Source organism: Neophocaena asiaeorientalis, unplaced genomic scaffold (assembly GCF_003031525.2).
Source record: "Neophocaena asiaeorientalis asiaeorientalis breed wild unplaced genomic scaffold, Neophocaena_asiaeorientalis_V1.1 scaffold571, whole genome shotgun sequence".
NCBI lineage: Eukaryota > Metazoa > Chordata > Mammalia > Artiodactyla > Phocoenidae > Neophocaena > Neophocaena asiaeorientalis.
The window spans coordinates 2,288,709-2,306,737 of record NW_020175669.1 but is presented as its reverse complement, the minus strand read 5'-3'; the positions used below and the strand labels follow the sequence as shown (position 1 = coordinate 2,306,737).

At 47.4% G+C, this 18,029-nt stretch overlaps 1 protein-coding gene across 1 annotated transcript in view; it reads right to left on the bottom strand.

Annotated features, from left to right (window-relative positions):
* Window positions 1-18,029, bottom strand: part of OTOG (otogelin) — an 84,839-nt gene that overhangs the window by 32,855 nt on the left and 33,955 nt on the right. The window contains exons 24-31 of the mRNA XM_024731592.1: window positions 12,378-12,485; window positions 9,519-9,657; window positions 7,878-8,012; window positions 7,438-7,584; window positions 7,023-7,142; window positions 5,014-5,130; window positions 4,166-4,322; window positions 1,122-1,148 (exon numbers count right to left, since the gene is read on the bottom strand). Coding sequence (XP_024587360.1) covers window positions 1,122-1,148; window positions 4,166-4,322; window positions 5,014-5,130; window positions 7,023-7,142; window positions 7,438-7,584; window positions 7,878-8,012; window positions 9,519-9,657; window positions 12,378-12,485 — 950 coding nt within the window. The remainder of the gene's footprint in view (window positions 1-1,121; window positions 1,149-4,165; window positions 4,323-5,013; window positions 5,131-7,022; window positions 7,143-7,437; window positions 7,585-7,877; window positions 8,013-9,518; window positions 9,658-12,377; window positions 12,486-18,029) is intronic.

Genomic DNA, 18,029 nt, shown 5'->3' with positions numbered 1-18,029 from the left:
CTTGTCCTTTGCCAGTTACTGCCACCCAAAATGCCACAGAAGGGAGAACACTCTGCTCAGAGCTGTCTTGCTGAAATGTCTTGCCTGGTGTCAGACAGACCCCGCCTGTGCAGGGACTGCAATCCTCCCATTGCAGATTCCTGCCGTCAGGGGTTAAAGGTTTGGGCCATCAGGAGCCCCTTGAGGCTAGCATTTTGGTGGGACTGAAGGCACTGTAAATGATCATGTTGTACCCTGGTCCAGCCCTCATCTCACGGATCCCCTAACTGGCATCCTTGTCTCTCTAGTCAGTCCCCCCACTATTTCACCCACTATACTCTCGCCAGAGGACGTTTCTCAAATCAAATCTGATAATGCAGTTATGTGAGGACAGAGCCTTGGGCCTTTACCTGCACAGGCCTGCTCCGGGCAGGATGGTGCCTGGAAGTGGGGGCAGAGGGGACCTCAGAAGTCAAAGGTGAATGGCACCAAGGACTTGATGAGTATCTAATTCGGCCAACCTGGCCCCACCACACAAAGATCAGTGCTGAAAACTACTCCTGGGCAGCCCTCCAATCCCACCCAACTCCAGTGATTAAATTGACTCATGGATTCTAACACTGGTCATTAACCTCCCTGGGGTCTTTAGTCATGACCTGGTTAATGCAGAAGTTGGAGCGTATCCCGGTGCCCTGCAACACTGGCTAAACTTAAAGATGAATCTGACAGGCTGTGCCAGACTGTAAGTTCCGCCCCAGCAAAGGAAGAGCAGTTTGCATTTGCCTTTGCCAACTCAAAACTTCAGGAAACCCAAGACAATGTCCTGTGGGCCTGATGAGCTAGATTATGAAAGCTATGGGGCAGTACGTTGGTGCAAACGGGGTTTTCACTTCCTGGTGAAGCTGCCCCGCAAGAGCACATCCCTGGGAAGCTAGCCTGGCCTGGGCTCTGGACAGAGGCTGCAGCAGCTGCTGGAGACAGAGTTCCGGGGCATCCCTGGGCCTTGCACTGTCAGGGCTCTGTCTGCATGACTGCTCCTCCAGGGCCAGCAGGGCCTCAGGATGGCTGCTACTGTTGTGGCCCCAGGGCAGGGATGGCAGTGCCCCAGCTTTCAAGGCTCCACCTGGGGAGGATGAGCTTACCTTTGTTAAAGAAGTCACAGTCATATGCTGAAAGAGAGAGAACAGAGACTTCTTGAGAAGCCTGGAACAGATGCGCAGGGCCAAAGCCCCATCCCAGCTCTCTCTCCCTCCCCAAGGGGTGGACCTGGCCTGTCTCCCAAACACCAAGATTCAGACATGGTCATTAGATCCAGATATCTTAAGGTGTAGGAAATACAATGGCTCCCTCTCTGTGCCCCTAACACAAAGCTCAAAGCCTGGCCCAGAGTAGGCATTCGGCATGTACCAAATGAATGAATGAATGAATGAATGCTGGGACAGAAGGGTATGTTTTGTGTGACCTCAAAGGGCAAGAATTGAACCAAGGAATGGAAGTTCCAATCGGAAATGTCGTGGAAGGTCCTGGAGGAATGCAAGCACAAGATAGAAGTCGGTCTTTCAACAGCCTTGAGTAGGAAGGGACCCAGGGCCTCCAGAATCCAAGCCTTTTTCAGGCCCCTGGGTGCAGTCTCCATCAGGTTTTGATAAGCTCCTCCAAGTATGTGCTCCATACGCCCCCTAGTGGCGCAGCACAGCACCACAGCTTGTTCCCCTGGCACGTAGGCCACGGATTCCTTAGTCCGCTGGGATAAGCTGGGGATTTTGTAGGGGGCACCTGAAGCCAGGAGCAAGACCATGAAAAGCCAGTTGACCGAGTAGACCTGGGACAAAGGCTGAGGAGGGGTCTCCCTCACTCACAGGCATGGTCTGAAGACAGTCACCAACTCCACCCCACACCCCCAAAGCCCCATGATGAACACTATTCCTTTGCATTTGGCATTGCCCTCTGGAAACAGCACCAGGAACCAGTAGGCTGACCCACCACGTGGCTATGGGTAAGTATGTGCTTTTCCTCACTTGTGGACTCAGAAGACTGAACTCGAAAATTAAAAGATCTCCAAGTATCTGGTTTCAACTGTGTACCAGGTTAATGAGAGGTCACCCAGAGAAGTCGTCAAGAGCCAACTCTCTAGAGCCCCGCAGACCTGGACTGAAATCCCATCTCTCTCATTCATCAGCTGTGCATACTGTGACAAGTTTCTCAACCTCTCTGAAATGTAGTGCCCTCCTCTGTAGGACGGGGACTACCACTACCATCTGCCCCACAGACTTGTGAGGCCTGGACTGGGGTAAGGCAAGTGCTCACCTCAGGTGCAAAATTTAGGGGGACCTCAAAAATCTCAGTAATCAGGATATGTAATATTTTAATACAATTTTTAATTGCAAAATTAATGTGAAATATTCATGATGGACAAAATATCAAAATTTTAAAATAGACAAGATCAGTGACAGCGCCTTGCTGAGCCATACTGGAGCCTGAGGCAAAAGGAAAAATCAACAATATTGAGGCTGTCATTACTTAAAATTGTGATATTTTGTTCATCAGAGATGTTTCTGCATTAGTTTTGATTTCTTTTTTTTTTAATATTGCCTTAAAATATTGCCTTGGGGCTTCCCTGGTGGCGCAGTGGTTGAGAGTCCGCCTGAAGATGCAGGGGACACGGGTTCGTGCCCCGGTCCGAAGATCAAACATGCCGTGGAGCAGCTGGGCCCGTGAGCCATGGCCGCTGAGCCTGCGTGTCCGGAGCCTGTGCTCCACAACAGGAGAGGCCACAACAGTGAGAGGCCCACGTACCACAAAAAAAAAAAAAAAATTGCCTTTTTTGGTACCCGCTTAAATCTTGTGCTCCAGGAACTGGCCTCACTTGCTTCATCCTAGGCCTGAATATTAAGTGAGTTAATGCACAGAAGGCACAGGGCCTGGCACGCAGTAGATTCTCAGTAAACGTGTGTTCCCTTCTCCTTCCTGATGGATTTTTATCAGAGAAGTAGAAGGAGAAGCAGACTGCATGAGGACCCAAGGCTTCTGTGACAGAAGAGGCTCACAGTAAAATGGGCAAAGAAAAAGGAAGCCAAAGGCAGATTCTGCTCCATCTTCTTCCTGAGGTCATCCTGCCTGGAGCTGTCGTGCCAGCACCCATGTCCCCACGAAAAATGACAGCAACCTCAGCTCTGGCACAAGCACCGTGCCAAGTGCTTTACCTGCATTTTCTCACGTAAATCTCACAGCTCCCTGCAAGGAAGGTACAGTTCTCTTAACTCTCAATTACTAGTCAGAGTATAAGGAACATGCCCCAGGCCACCCTGCTTGGTGGAACTGGAGTCTGAACCCAGACAGTGTGGCCCCAGCACCTGTATAATAACCACTGCACCACAAAGCGAGGCGTCTTGCACCAGGAAGATGTTTGGTATGCAGAAACAAATAATAATCAATTAATTAATCATTTAAATTTCTAAGAATTTTATTTCATCTTTTAAATATTTACTTTTGTATCTGTTTTGTGACATACATTTACACTACTAATAGTACATATATACGTACATGCATCTATGTGTATGTGTGCGTGTGTGTGTATATATATATATACACACACACATGTTGTGTGTGCTCAAAATGTTTTCACTTGATAGGAGGGTGCAACCAAAAGCATTTGCAGACCACCAGTGCTCCAGAAAAACTGCTATCTTGTGGTGCCTCTGATGGACCCCATGAGTCTCTCCTGACAAAGGGCTTTCACATTCACTATCTCGTTTGACCCTCACAATAAACGTGGTGGGACACGTCTATTCCATTCCTATTTTTCAGATGAGAAAATGGAGCCCCAGAGAGGTTGGGGGACTTGTTCGAGGTCACACAGCTTGCAAATGGCAGCTCTGGGTCTGGAACCCAGGGCTCCTGACTCCTCTGGTAAAGTGGTTAAGAGCATGGGTTTGCAGCCAGACCATCTGCAATGGAGATGAGCCCTGGCTCCTCCACCAACCTGTGTGACCTTGAGCATGTTACTTAATCTCTCTCTTTCTAGCCCATTTCTCCAACTGTAAAACAGGAATAAACAGTCCTACTTCACAGGGTAGTTATAAGAATTCAATGAATGATAAGCACAGGCCAGAGTGATGGGACCCCACAGGCCTGCCCACAGAAGGGGCCCCACTCTCCCCCTCGGGTGACTGGTCTGGACACTCACGGCAAAGGTGCGGGGTCCTCCAATCGACGGCCACCCCATGCTGGCAGCACTGGTGGGCATAGGCAGACACGCTGGCACAGAAGCACTCACAGTCACCGCCCCGGCTGCACCCACATGTGTCTGTCAGGCAGTTTGAGTAAAACCAAGTGACATCGACCTAGAGGAGGTCAGAAGTCAGATGTCAGAGGACAGACCCTGAATGTTAGCCCTTCAGCTTCTGGGCTGATGCCACTCAGCCTCAGGGAGCAGCATAAACGTGAAGGGACCACAGGATGGGGCGAGCTGCCCATGTGGGGTGAGGACAGAAAGGCAGGCAGCTGAGAGGAAACGTTAACTCCGTGACCCAGGTAGACCCTGCTTTTGAGAACTAAGCTTTCTCCTTCCTCGGGCCTAGGCTATTGGATCCAAGGGCTTAGGGTGTGGCTGAGAAACAGACGTGGGGTGTGAACCCCCAGCCAGGGCCAGAGACAGCCAAAGCCCATCTGATGGCAGCCTTCGAGGCCCTGGAGGGGGCCATGCAGAGCTGAGCACCAGCTCTCCTCTGTCTCCACTGAGGGCTGATGCCACAGCATGAGGGGTCTGTGTTCACCATTCAGAAGAACTTCCTGATTGGGAGGAAGAGCCAGATTGAGACAGGCTTGAAAAGGGCACAGAAGCTGTTTGACTGTGTCTGTCCCAGGGAAACAGGGCAGACTCATCCGAGCAGACCAGAGGCAAGGGAATGGCAGAGGTGAATCTTTCCTCTAGACCTGAGGTGTCTCTCCAAGGCATGGAGGGTCTGAGAGCAGAAGGGATTCCAGGGAGGTGGGAAGGGGGCCCAGGAGTAGCCAGGCCTGGCGTCCACTCACCACAGGGTGGCAGGTCTCAAACACCTCGCTGAGCAGGATGCTGCACTCCTTTTTGGCAAAGGGTTCTCGGAGAGGATTCAGGACACATGTGTCTCGGGGGTCGAGGGTGTCTGGGCACTGAGGGGGCAAAGGCAGCGCTGTTGATCTCCCTACCCCTCAAATGCCTGTTGCCTGATGTGGTGGAGACTCTTAGAGTGGCTCCCTTGATCCCGGCCTCCTGTGTTCACATCCTTGTATAATCCCCTGCTCTTGAATGTGGGAGGGACCAAACTGACAAGTCGACAAAAGACAGCAAAGGTGACACATGGATGGGGTTATGTGCCAGTGACTGCATTGTCATGTTATACAAGAGTGCAGAGCCCATCTGGCTGGAGTCTCTCCCTTGCTGGCTGTGAATGGCACGTGGCAGGAATGGTGGGTGGTCTCTAGGAGCTGAGGGTCGTCCTGGGCCAACAGCTCACAAAAAACCTAAAGTTCTCAGTTCTATGACTACAAGGAATGGCTGTCAACACCACATGAGTGGTCAGAGAAGCAGATCCCTCTCCAGTCGAACCTTCAGATGAGAGCCCAGCCCTGGCTGACACCTTGGCTGCAGCCTGTGACACTGTATGCAGAGAACCGAATCAAGCTGTGCCCTGACTCCTGACCCACAGAAACTGTGAGATAATACATGTGTGTAGTTGGATACTGCTAAGTCTGCAGTTATGGTGTTACACAGCCATAGAAAACTAATACAGATTTCCCTGATGTCTGCTGAACCTCCTCCCCCGGCCTACATTGTCACTAGAGCCCCCCAGGGTATGCCTAAGCGGATTACTGAGAGAGAAATGACAGTGAAGGGTGAGAGGAGGGAAGCAATAAAGGTGAGTCACCCACTCAGCTTCTCTAAAATGGAATGGGTTAGAGCATACTTTTCTGAGGCTGTGAGAACAGCCTTGCCCCACCTCAGGATTACATTTAGCTCCAGGCCATGACTAACTGCTCCCCTGACACCAGTCTACATAGGCTTATCTCCACCTACTCCCCAACAGAAAACTAGGAACCTAAGATCACTCGGTCCAGGAAAGGAAAATATCTAACACTCATATCACCACTCTCTAATGCAGCACCCATGGCAGACATAACTAATCACTCACAGTTCTTCCAGCTGAGCCTGACACAAGTGTTGGTATTTCTCAACATAGCTGCCCAGGCAGCCTCATCTGACTGATCAGATTTGTCACATGAAGTGAAATCTATCCATTATCCCTCTCCCAGCCCCTTCACTTCACAGAGGACCACAGAGAAGATGGGACTTACTCAAGGTCACCCAGCAAGTCACTGGATGATCTAACACGAGAACCCCAAATAATAAAACAAACAAAATAAAATAACTTTTTAAGTAAAAGAATAAGACAAGAACCCAGATCTCCTGCTGTCAGCTCAGTGATGTTTCCCCCCATCGCTCACAGCTTGGCAGCCTCAGACATCTCCCAAACCTCAGAGACATTCCCTATCATTTCTGCCTCTGCTAATATTGTCCTCCCTCTCTCTGATACATTCCTCCATCCAAATATGGTCTGTCTTTTAAGTACCACACTAGTGCCACCACCTTCAGGAAGCCTTCTCTAATTGCCCCAACCTATGCGGGTCTCTCTTGGTCTCTCCTGTGTGCCAGACCTATCGCCAGGCACCAGAGGCACAGAGATGGGTAAGATGGTAATGCTTCAACAAGACTCATCTTCCCTACTAGGTGGTTATCTCTCCTAGGACAGAGACTTTGTCTCCTTCCCAGCCTCAGCCCTCCTACCAGGGCTTGGTCTGGGGTCTGATGTGTGAGATGGGATGGTGCATGTCCTCAGGCCACAGGACAGAGTCCAGGGCTGAGGATGCTGGGTCAGAAGCTGAGAGAGAGGTTGCAGGAGCAGCCTTGCACCAATGTCCCTCTCCCCTGACCTGTGGCCAGTTTCTCTCAGTGTGACCAGGGTCCATTTGGGTGAGAGGAGTGAGCCAGCTTGGAGAGGTTTTACCTCAACTGTAGCCCAACTGCCACCAAACTCCTGGGGGTTAGTTAACTCTAACTTCTCTGGGGTCCTCATCTCATTGATGGTCTTTAAGTCAAAGTTCCCACAGAGTCCTGCCAGCTGGCCCTGAAAGAAGAGAGAATGGTCAGTTTCAGGCATTCCGAGGGTGAGCCACAGGCAGAGGGGTCGCCCTGAGCCTAGGAGTCTGTCGTGGGCCCAGAAGCAACTACTGGGGTCACAGTGTGCAGAGAGAGAAGAGTCAGAGGAGAAGGGGCCCAGAGTCGGGTGGGGCAGATAGGACAGCAGGCATGAGGCTCCTGGCTCTTTGGCGAGGGTGCAGCTCATGCAAGGACACCCAGTGGGCTGGCTTGGCTCTAGGAAGGAGCACAGGGCCCGTGAGGGTCACTGATCATATGACTACCTGCCACTGTGGCCCCGCCTGAATGTGCACCGTGGTTCTCTGGTCCCATAAGAGGGTGATGTGTTCCCGTGGGAAATGCACCAGCGTGAAAAACCCTGCTCGCCACGTGTGGACCTCCTGCTTCTCATCCAGGAAGCTCTCCGGACTCTAGGGGGACAGAGGTGGCCATTCCTGAGGCCAGAGTGTCCCCCAACACCTGGGTCAGCTGGGCCTGGCTACAAGTCACTGCCCAGCCCCAGGAGTTCACCAATTCCTCTGCCTCCCTCATGCCCTGACATTGACCTCTGGGCTCCTGGCCGTGGCCAAGGAGTTCAGTCTGGGCTGCGGACTCAGTGGCTCCAAGAGAAAGTGCTGTGGTAAGGAAACCAGTCCTTAGCCCTCTTCTGCCCTCTATTAACCAGCAAATTGTCCATACAACCTTCACCTGCACCAGGCCTTACGGGATTTCCTGAGTCGTCATCGAAGATGATGAGTGAGTTCCCAACGTTGATGGAAATAAATTTCCTGCAGATGATGCCAGAGCTGTAGCAGTTTACGTTTTCTACAATCACAGAGAAGCTGAAATCTGATGTGCTCTGAGGAGAAATAAGTTAGTGCAATAAACCAGGGAGAGAAGAGATTCTGATGAGAGGCATGGGGTAGGGGGACACAGACTCTGAAATAGTTTTCAACCCACTTCTACTTCATATGAGCTGTGACTCTGGGCAACTTACTTCAGTTCTCTGAAGTTCAGTTTTGTTTTGGGTGCCTGGTACAGTGTTTAGCATGTAGGGATTCTCCAAAAAGTGTCTGATGAGTGAATGAATGAATATATAATAGGGATGACTGGTGTTGACAGGGGTGTAGGGGAAGGGGCACCGTCTTACACACACTGATGATGGTAATGTAAGCCTTTTTGGAGGGCAATTTGCAGGCACTGGACAACATTTCTAAATGTATAACTTTTATAGCAATTCTACTTTGAAGCATCTAGAGACACATCCACACAAGTATTCATTGAGCATTTAAATATTGACAACAACCGAAATGTCCATCAATGGCGAATTACAAAACAAACTGGAGTACACCTTTTCTGTGGAATTCTAAAAAAAGAAGAAGAAAAATTTACTGACTATATGAGATAATGTCCAAAATACACTATTAAGTGATAAAACCAAATTGCTGGATTCTATTCATAGAAATTAAACAAAACATGTGTGTGTGTGTGTCTGTCTGTCTGTCTGTCTTATGGAAAATGATCTTGCAGGATTCACACCTAGCTGTTATGAGTGCTTATTCAGCAGGGAGTAGGAACAGAAGAGATGTGAAGAGGAATATTTGTTTTTAATATATGCTTCTATATTGTTTTAAATGTTAGTGAAGAGCATGCAAAACCTTTGAAATTTAAAAAATAAAACAAGGTCTACAATCTTTGTCTTGTGGAGTTATTGAAATTATGTGAAAGACACCAGCACAGTGCCTGCCCCATAGATAGGACTTATTCCACAGAAGGTTTGTCATTATTATTATTACTGTTACTTTTACTATCATATAATGAGACGGACAGGCCCTTAGCAAAACCAAGGTCCCTGAATGTGTCTGAGGCACTCTCCCACCCACCCTGTTGGTACCCTTTTCTCCTTCTGGAGGGGATCCTGCCTGCACACCAACTCTCCAGTCAGATTTCTTGATTCCAACCTGACCCCAATTCTGTCCCTGACTAGTTGTGTGGTCTCGGGTGAGATACCAACTTCCCTAAGCCCAAGTTACTCCAGCTATAACATGGGCTCAATAAACTCTGTCTTGCTGTAAGAGCTAATTGAAATAATGCTTTAAAATGGCTTGGTAGACCACCAGGGGTATAATAAAAGCCCAGAAAGCATTTGCTTTTACTATTACAGACAGAAAAACCACTGGCACCCAAGGGGGCAAGGTTATAATGGTGACTGGCAGGAGGACAGGCAGACTGGTGGGCTCTGTCCAGCCCCAATCTTGCGTCTCTAAATTGCCACACACCAGGGCTTAGATCCTCCCACCACCTAATTATGTACCAGCTGCTCTGGGTCCCTGTAGAGCCAGCTGGTACACACCCAGGCACTAACCTTGACCAGGTGCACTTTGCACGCTCCCACGAAGTCAAATGGGAGCCCATCAAACGTGCGGTAATGCCGGTCGCCATAGGCGGTGCAGGTGGAGGCACAGGGGTGGAGGGCGCACTGGAACGAGCCGTGCTGGCACACACTGAAACACACATGCCCAGACCCCTGACAGGGCATGCCCTGCCCCCACCCTGAATGTCCAAGATGGAGCCACTGCCCATCGAGTGCCCACTGTGTGCCCATTGAGCGCCCACTGTATGCCCCTGGGCCAGAGGTCAACAAACATCATTGACCTCCAACAGATGCCCAAAGGGTGGCAGGGTGTGTCCCCATTTTATGTAGGACACACTGGGGCTCAGAGAGGTTAAGCCAACAAATAACAGAGCCAAGACTGAATCCAGATCTATTTGACTCCAACGTCCACACTCTCTTTACCACTCCAATCGTTCATTCATTCACTCGTTCATTCAACAAGTCATAAGCATCTACCATATCCCAGGCATTATTCTAGGAGTTTCAGATACATCAGTGAACAAAACAGCAAAAACCCTCTGCCCTTGTGAAGCTTATATTCTAGAGGAGGAAGCTACACACTAAATAAGTAAGCATGAGTAGGTAGTAGAGTGGGTAAGGTGATGAGTGCTGTGGGAGGGAAGAAGCAAGATAAAGGGGATTGGGGGGGCTTCCCTGGTGGAGCAGTGGTTGAGAGTCTGCCTGCCAATACAGGGGACACAGGTTCGTTCCCCGGTCCGGGAAGATCCCACATGCCGCGGAGTGGCTGGGCCTGTGAGCCATGGCCGCTGAGCCTGCGCGTCTGGAGCCTGTGCTCTGTGACGGGAGAGGCCACAACAGTGAGAGGCCCGCGTACCACAAAAGAAAAAAAGAGAGGCAGGAGGAAAAATCAAGAGGGTGGGGAATCCCAGAGTCACATGAAGAAAGGTATGACGGTAGAGAATGATAACAAATGACTGACTGTGTCAAATGCTGCTAATAGGTCTAGGAAGATGTGGACCAAGTGATAAACACTGGATATAACACCATGGAGATTATCGGTGACCTTGGTAGGGATAGTTTTCGTGGAATGGAAGGGAGAATGGGAGGAGAGGAATTGAAAGCAGCAAATATAGACAACTGTTTTGAGAAGTTCCGCAATAAAAAGGGAGCAGAGAGATGGAGCACACACTCATTAATGCGAGATGAATCCCGAAGTCTAGGAGACCTTCCTCAGCCTACAAGAGACGTAGGGCTCAGGGGAGCTGAGTGGCTGGAAAGGGCTCATACAGAACACACCCATCTCCGAAACACCAGACCAGGAATCAATACACCAAGCCTGACCTGAAGTTACTTTACACAGGGTCTTGTGCCCAGCCCAACCCCTTGGACAGTCACTGGAATGTGATGTGGGGCTAAGAAGGAATAGGTTCCAATGGGTGGGGACCCCCACTGGTATGAGCTGGCCAGACCTCTTTGAGGGGTCCTCGTCCTGTTTCCTTCCCCTCTTCACCCTAGCCCCACTAGTCTAGCTGATGTGCTTTGGCCATTTTCCAGAGAGTTGTAGGAGCCAGGGCTCAGGGGGTCCCTGATGTGTCCCCTGACACCCTGGGGCAGTGGCAGGGCCACCTTGATCCTGCAGACACATCAGGGCTGGAGCAGCACTTGGACTCTCAGGGCCCTGGAAAGCCCAGGTCGGGCCCTCTGCAGGGGCGCAAGGGCACAGGGGGAATGTCAGGGAGGCTCCACATGCCTCTGTGTGCCAGGAACACAGAGGACATCTGGCAAAGGAGGCCACAACAGAGGCCACCCAGCCTGGAAGGCATGGGTTGAAAGCCCTCATTAGCTGTTCGGGTAGTTATAAGGCCTTTGCGGGGGGTGGGGGGGTCATTGGGGAACCTCAAGATTTAGGTGGTTACAAGGTGGGAGAGATGCTGAGCTCTCCCAGAAGCAGAGGACAGGTGGAGAGTGGGAAAACAAGTTAATTAAAAAAAGAATCACCATAGACACCTCCAGGAGCCAAGCCTTTGGAAAGTGAATTAACATGAGTTAGGTACAGCAGCAGCGGAAGCCTGGGAGGATATTTAGGAGGTTGAGTCTCTACCCACTTCCATTCCCTGCTGCTTGGCCCAGGGCAGGCTCTACAGAACTGGCCCCAAGCCCGTTTTCAAAGAATTCAATCCAGGTACACACACTCTCACGTATGTATACTTATATTAACAGATATACAGTGTGCAAATATATTCACATATAAACTTACTCGCACATATAAGCACGTACATATTCACAGGAAATCACAAATGCACATTTTACATATTGTTCACTTACATGTAAATACAAATACGCACACCCAGTGCGTGCACATATTCACACACTCTGCACATACATGTCCCCACATACTAAATGGATGGAGATGCACACAAATGTATATAAATATAGCTGTATACATACACAAATTCATAACTGTATGTATTCACTAACATATTCAGGATTATGAATGCCCAGCTCTTCATATATATGCATGTGCATATACATTCACATATGCAGTCTATGCGTTTTGGACACGTGCCCACACTTGCACATCCATATACATATGCAAACACATCCTCATGATTACAAATACACATCTACACACACTCATATACATGTTTGATCAAACTCACATTCGTGTAAATACTCACAAAAACACTCCCCAAAATTCTTTCTATGTGTACACTTGTATATATACACAAACCCCTACGTAGCACAGAAACACACAACATGAATATGAACATGGTTGAGGGGGGATGCTAGATTGTACTCATGATCATGCGTCCCATATCCATCCTCACCCCCAGCAAAAAGCAGAGCCTGGATGGGGCCCTCACTTACCAGGAGTGGCAGGGAGACATGACCTGGTCCCCAGGGAAGTACTCCTTCCCCTTCCAAGTGCATGGGCACTCCTCTGGCAGGAAACAGGCATCCCCGTGTCTGAGCAGGCTAAAAGGACACAGCAAGCAGGTGGTCAGGAGAGCACCCTTCCCATCTCTGTCACCTGTGGAGGACCCTGTATCCACACAGATGCCCCGGAGTGGCTCTCAGCATTTACCCTGGAAGAGAGTGGCCACGTACCCACCAGCATCCTGCTGCTGCCCAGTGGGGTTCAGAGGTACCTCGGTAACTGGAAAAACCAGAGACGGACTTGGCCCAGCTCAGAAGTCTCTGCCATACATCAGGAAGCAAGGCTCATCTCTACCAGCCACGTGCTGCCCCCCACCCGCGCCAGGCTGGATGCCAGTTGTCCCATAGGCACTAGATGTATACTAATGAACAGACCATGGACATGGGCATTGACCCTCCCTACCCAGGTGGCTCACAGAGTAACTAGTAGATTGCACTGAAAAGAAATGTTAAGGGGAATTTTTCAGGAAGATGGAAACTCAGATTCACATGGAATGAAGAGCTCCAAAAGTAGAAAATATGTTGGTAAATATTTTTTTAATTATTTTTAATTTCTTTAAGAGATAACTGAGCATTTAGAACAAGATTAATGTCAATGAATTGTGGGGTTTATAACACACGTAGAAGTAAAATGTATGACGATAATAGTACAAAGGACAAGAAGGAAGTAAATGAAAGCAGACTGTTACAAGTATTCTACCTAAAGTGGTGAAACATTAATTCATGGTAGACTGTGATAAATGAAAGTTACATATTGTAATCTCTAGAGAACGACAAAAATAAAAAATACCAGGATATATACTTGAAATGCAATAAAGGAGAAAAAAATAGAATACTAAAAAATACTGAACCCAAAAGAAGAAAGAAAAAAAGAAAAAACAAAGAAAGGACAAACAGATAACAAATAACAAGATGGTAGTACTAAACTCAGTCCAATTACATTAAAGGCAAATGCATAAACCCTCTAATTACAAGGGAGAAACCGCAACACTAGTGAAAAAAGCAAGACCCAACTATATTCTGTTTACAAAAGCCACAGTTGAAACATAAAGGCACAGATAAGCTAAAAGTAAAATGATGGGGAAAGATATCATGCAAACACTAGTCACAAGACAGAGTGGCTATATTAACATTAGACAAAGTAGACTTCAAGATAAGTAGTATTAACAGCAATAACGAGGGCTATTTCATAATAACAAAAGAGTCAATTTATCAAGAGAACATAAGAATCCTAAATGGGCATGCACCAAGTATGAGAGCTTCAAAAACAGAAGCAAAAACTCATAGAACTAAAAGGAGAAAGGGGACAAAAGCACAATTATAGTTGGAGATTTCAACGTTCTTCTCCATTACTGATAGACTAGGTGAGAAATCATCATAGATGTGCCTATAAATTTGACAACTTAGATGGAACGAAAGACAAAAACACCAAATATCTATAAATAAATTCAATGACAAATGTGCAAAACCTTAGGTGAAAACTATGAAACACTGCTGAGAGAAATTAAAGAAGGCCCAGTAAATGGAGCAATAATGACATATTTGCAGATCGGAGGACTCACTAGTATGAAGATGTCAGTTCTCCCAAAGTGACTTATAGATTCAGCACAATCCCAATCAGAATCCCAGAGGCTGTTTTGTAGAAATTGACAAGCTGGTCCTAAATTTACATTGGAATTCAAAGACCTAGAAGTGCCAAAAAAAACTTTGAAAAGGAACAAAGTCAGAACACTATCAATTTCTGATTTCAGGACTTACTATAAACCTTCAAAAATCAAGACAGTGTGATATTGGCCTAAAGAAAGACAAATAGATCAATGGAACAGAATAAAGAGTCCTAGGAATAAAGACACAGAGGTAGAGAATGGACTTGAGGACACAGGGAGGGGGAAGGGTAAGCTGGGGCGAAGTGAGAGAGTGGCATGGACATATATACACAACCAAATGTAAAACAGCTAGTGGGAAACAGCACAGGAAGGTCAGCTCGGTGCTTCATGACCACCTAGAGGGGTGGGATAGGGAGGGTGGGAGGGAGACACAAGAGGGAGGAGATATAGGAATATATGTATATGTATAACTGATTCACTTTGTTATAGAGCAGAAACTAACAAACCATTGTAAAGCAATTATACTCCAATAAAGATGTTAAAAAAAAAAAAAAAGAGTCCTGAAATAGACCGACATTTATATAGTCAATTGATTTTTTTTTTTAAGGTGCCAAAACAATTCAATAGGGAAAGTAAAGTCTTTTTTTTAAATGCAGCTAGAACCACTGGATATCCATCAGAAAAAATAAAATGAAACAACTCCATTTTCCAGCAATACAAAATACAATAATTTTAGATAGATTATAGATCCAAATGTAAAAGCAAAATTTATAAAGCTCCTAGAGTAAAACATAGAGGAATATCTTTGGAACTGTGTCAAAGATTTCTTAGGACACAGAGAGCACTAATCATAAAGAAAAAAGTGATAAGGTAAACATCACCAATATTTTAACCTTCTGCTCATCAGAAGTTTTTAGACGTATTAAGACACTGTAAGTAAATGGATAGGCAAACCACAGACTGGGAGAAAATATTTGCAATACAGATGTCTGACAAGGGACTTGCATCCAGAATCTGTAACTTCTGCAACTCAATTTTTTTTTACAAGCAAAGTTATTTACTTATTCATTTAGGCTGCACCGGGTCTTAGTTGTGGCACGTGGGATCTTTAGTTGCAGCACGTGGACTTCTTAGTTGCGGCATACATGCGGGATCTAGTTCCCCAACCAGGGATCAAACCTGGGCCCCCTGCATTGGAAGTGTGGAGTCTTAACCACTGGACCTCCAGGGAAGTCCCTACAACTCAATTTTTTAAAAAATCAGCTAAATAAAAAGTAGGCAAAAGACTCGAATGGACACTTTACAAAGGAAGATATACAAATGGCCAAACAACACATGAAAAAGTACTCATCATTAGTCATTAGGGAAATACAAATTAAAACCATAATGCTATTCGGCTATGTTCTCACTAAAATAACAAAAATGAGAAAGACTGAAAACATCAAGTGTTAGTGAGGATGTGGTGCAGGCAGAACTCTCGCGCAATGAGAAGGTGAAGTCGTACAAATGTTTTAGAAAGTAATCTGGCAATTTCTTACGTAGTTAAACATACATCTACCCTAGGACTCACTTCCATGCTGAAGTGTTCATCCAAGAGGAAGCAGCCTTATTTAAAATAGCCCAAACTGTAAATAACCCAAATGTGCATCAACATTTGAGTGGATAAATTAACTACTGTATGTTCATACAATGGAATACTACTGAGCAATAAAAAGAAACAAACTACTGGAAAATGCAACAACATGGATCAACCTCAAAGACATATGCTAAGGAGAAGAAGCCAGACATCAAAGGGTAGATACTGCATGGTTCTACTTTCATGAAGTTCTAGAACAGGCAGAGATTATCTATGCCAAAATAAAGAACTATGGTGGAGGGATGGGGGAGGCACTAACTAGGAAAAAGCATAGGGCTCGAAGGAATTTTTTGAGGGGAAAGAAGTGTTCTCTGTCTTGATGGAGGTGTGGGTTACAAGAGGGTATAAATTTATCAAAGCTTAGCAAACTGTATACTTATAATCTGTGTGTTTTACTGTATATAAATTATGCCTCACTTTTAAAAAATTAAAAGGAAATAGAGTGAGACACGAAACATTGATTGGAAGCTCCATATTTAAGGGGGGGGGCATCATTTTTGTTGTGGAACTCCCAAAATGTCAGTTTCTAGAGTTTTTTTTCTCTTGGCCCAGTCAATTTGCAGGAGAAGAATCATCTTTCATTTCTGGCCTGGGAGGCAAAAACTTTGATGCCACCATCCTGGGAACCAAGCTGGGGAAGAAGGCTGGGTTCCAGCAGGCTTTCAGTCAATCTCCCTATTTTCACTCTACATCTCATCCTTTCCTGTGTCCCTGAGATCAAAGCCTCTGACTTGACATTTCTAGAAACTCTTACCACCTTTCTCTGCTGGATGGGGTTAGGGAATCCAGGAGTTTAACTGCTCCTTACCCAGACTTGCACCTCATCCTCCTGTCTTGCTCCCACCACCCCTCTTTCTGAGATGCCTGGAGCCTCCTGTTCCTCAAGCCGTCAACACCATGTAGGCTGTTTCTCCTTGGCCTTCCTTCTCTACAAGCATCAGCTGTCATCCTCTGCTCTGCAAGGTCAGTTTCTACATAGCCACCCTCGTTCCTTCTTCAGAAACTATTGACCCATCTCATGCCACTGTCATCCCATCCCTGCTCCCTTTGTCCCTGGTGATTTATACTTTTTTTTACTCCATTACCAACATTTCATCGCAATAGTCAGAGGAAGCAGGAAAATAATAAAAAAGCATGTGCTTAATCCACAGTGCTCTACCTGAAGCCGCTTAACCTTTCTAAGCCTCCGGTTTTTCATGTGTGAAACGGGGATAATGACGCCTTCTTCCCAAGGTCATTACGAGAATTTAATTATAGACCTGGGCACACTGCCTAGCACTTAGTAGATACACAATAAATATTGGTTTCTTACCCTTCCTTTCTCCATAGTTGCATCAGACACCAGTGATGGGCTGGCTCACCGCCTTCCATCTTCACCCCCAGGCCCTTCCCTGGCCCCCACCATCCACCCGGGGAGGGGACCTTTCCTGCCGCCTACCATCCACTGCTCCCTCCTGGCCTTTTGCAGACCTGCCTGTATCCCTAGCACCTTCTGTGTGCCCACCACAGACAGGAGCATGCAGAGAGAAGCTCTGGCCTCTGTCTTCAAGGTGCCCTCCATTTGTGGAGCACCCTCTCCTTAACTGTTAAGGGACCCTCTTGTTCCAGACCCCCCTCAGGGAGCATTTGCACATGCATGGGATCCAGGTGAAGGAAGACAATGCCATCACTCACATAGAGTGCTTATTCTGTGCCATTTTACAGGTGAGGAAACTGAGCCTCAAGGAAGTTAACTGACTCACCCAGTAAGTGGTGTAATCAGAACTCAAGCCTGACTCCAGAGTTCGTGCTCCTAACCACTGTGCTACACTACTTAGTGGCCCCAGAGCCCTGGGCTCAGCACCAACATGCAAAGGAACATGGAGCAGCACAGACAGCCCCAGATCCCTGCAGTGGCCCAGGAGGATTACACATACCCAGAGATTCTAAGAAACACCATGGGGAGGGGCACAGGGACCAGAGGCCCAGAGGGCCCCAGGCAGGGGTTGTTAGGTATCACTGGGAGCCCTATCCCGGCTCCCAAGAGAATGTTCCACTATGGCAGGAAATGCCTGTCCTTCCTTTAAAAGTTGAGACTGTAACCATTTCCCTTTGACAAGCCCCTATGGAGTGTGTATAAGCTCCTCATAGGGCATTTGATACAGCACGTGAGCCACTAGGGCAAATACCGCAAGAGGTGATGGGGGTTCAACACTAAGAAGGGGAAGAGGACGAGTTTCTCTGGAGCACTTATTGTGCCCGGCTCCTGGCAGCCGCTGTCTTCTTTAAATCTCACAAGAATCCTGCACCCTAGGTGTTACTGTCCTCAATTCACAGGTGAGCAAATTCAGGCTCATAAAC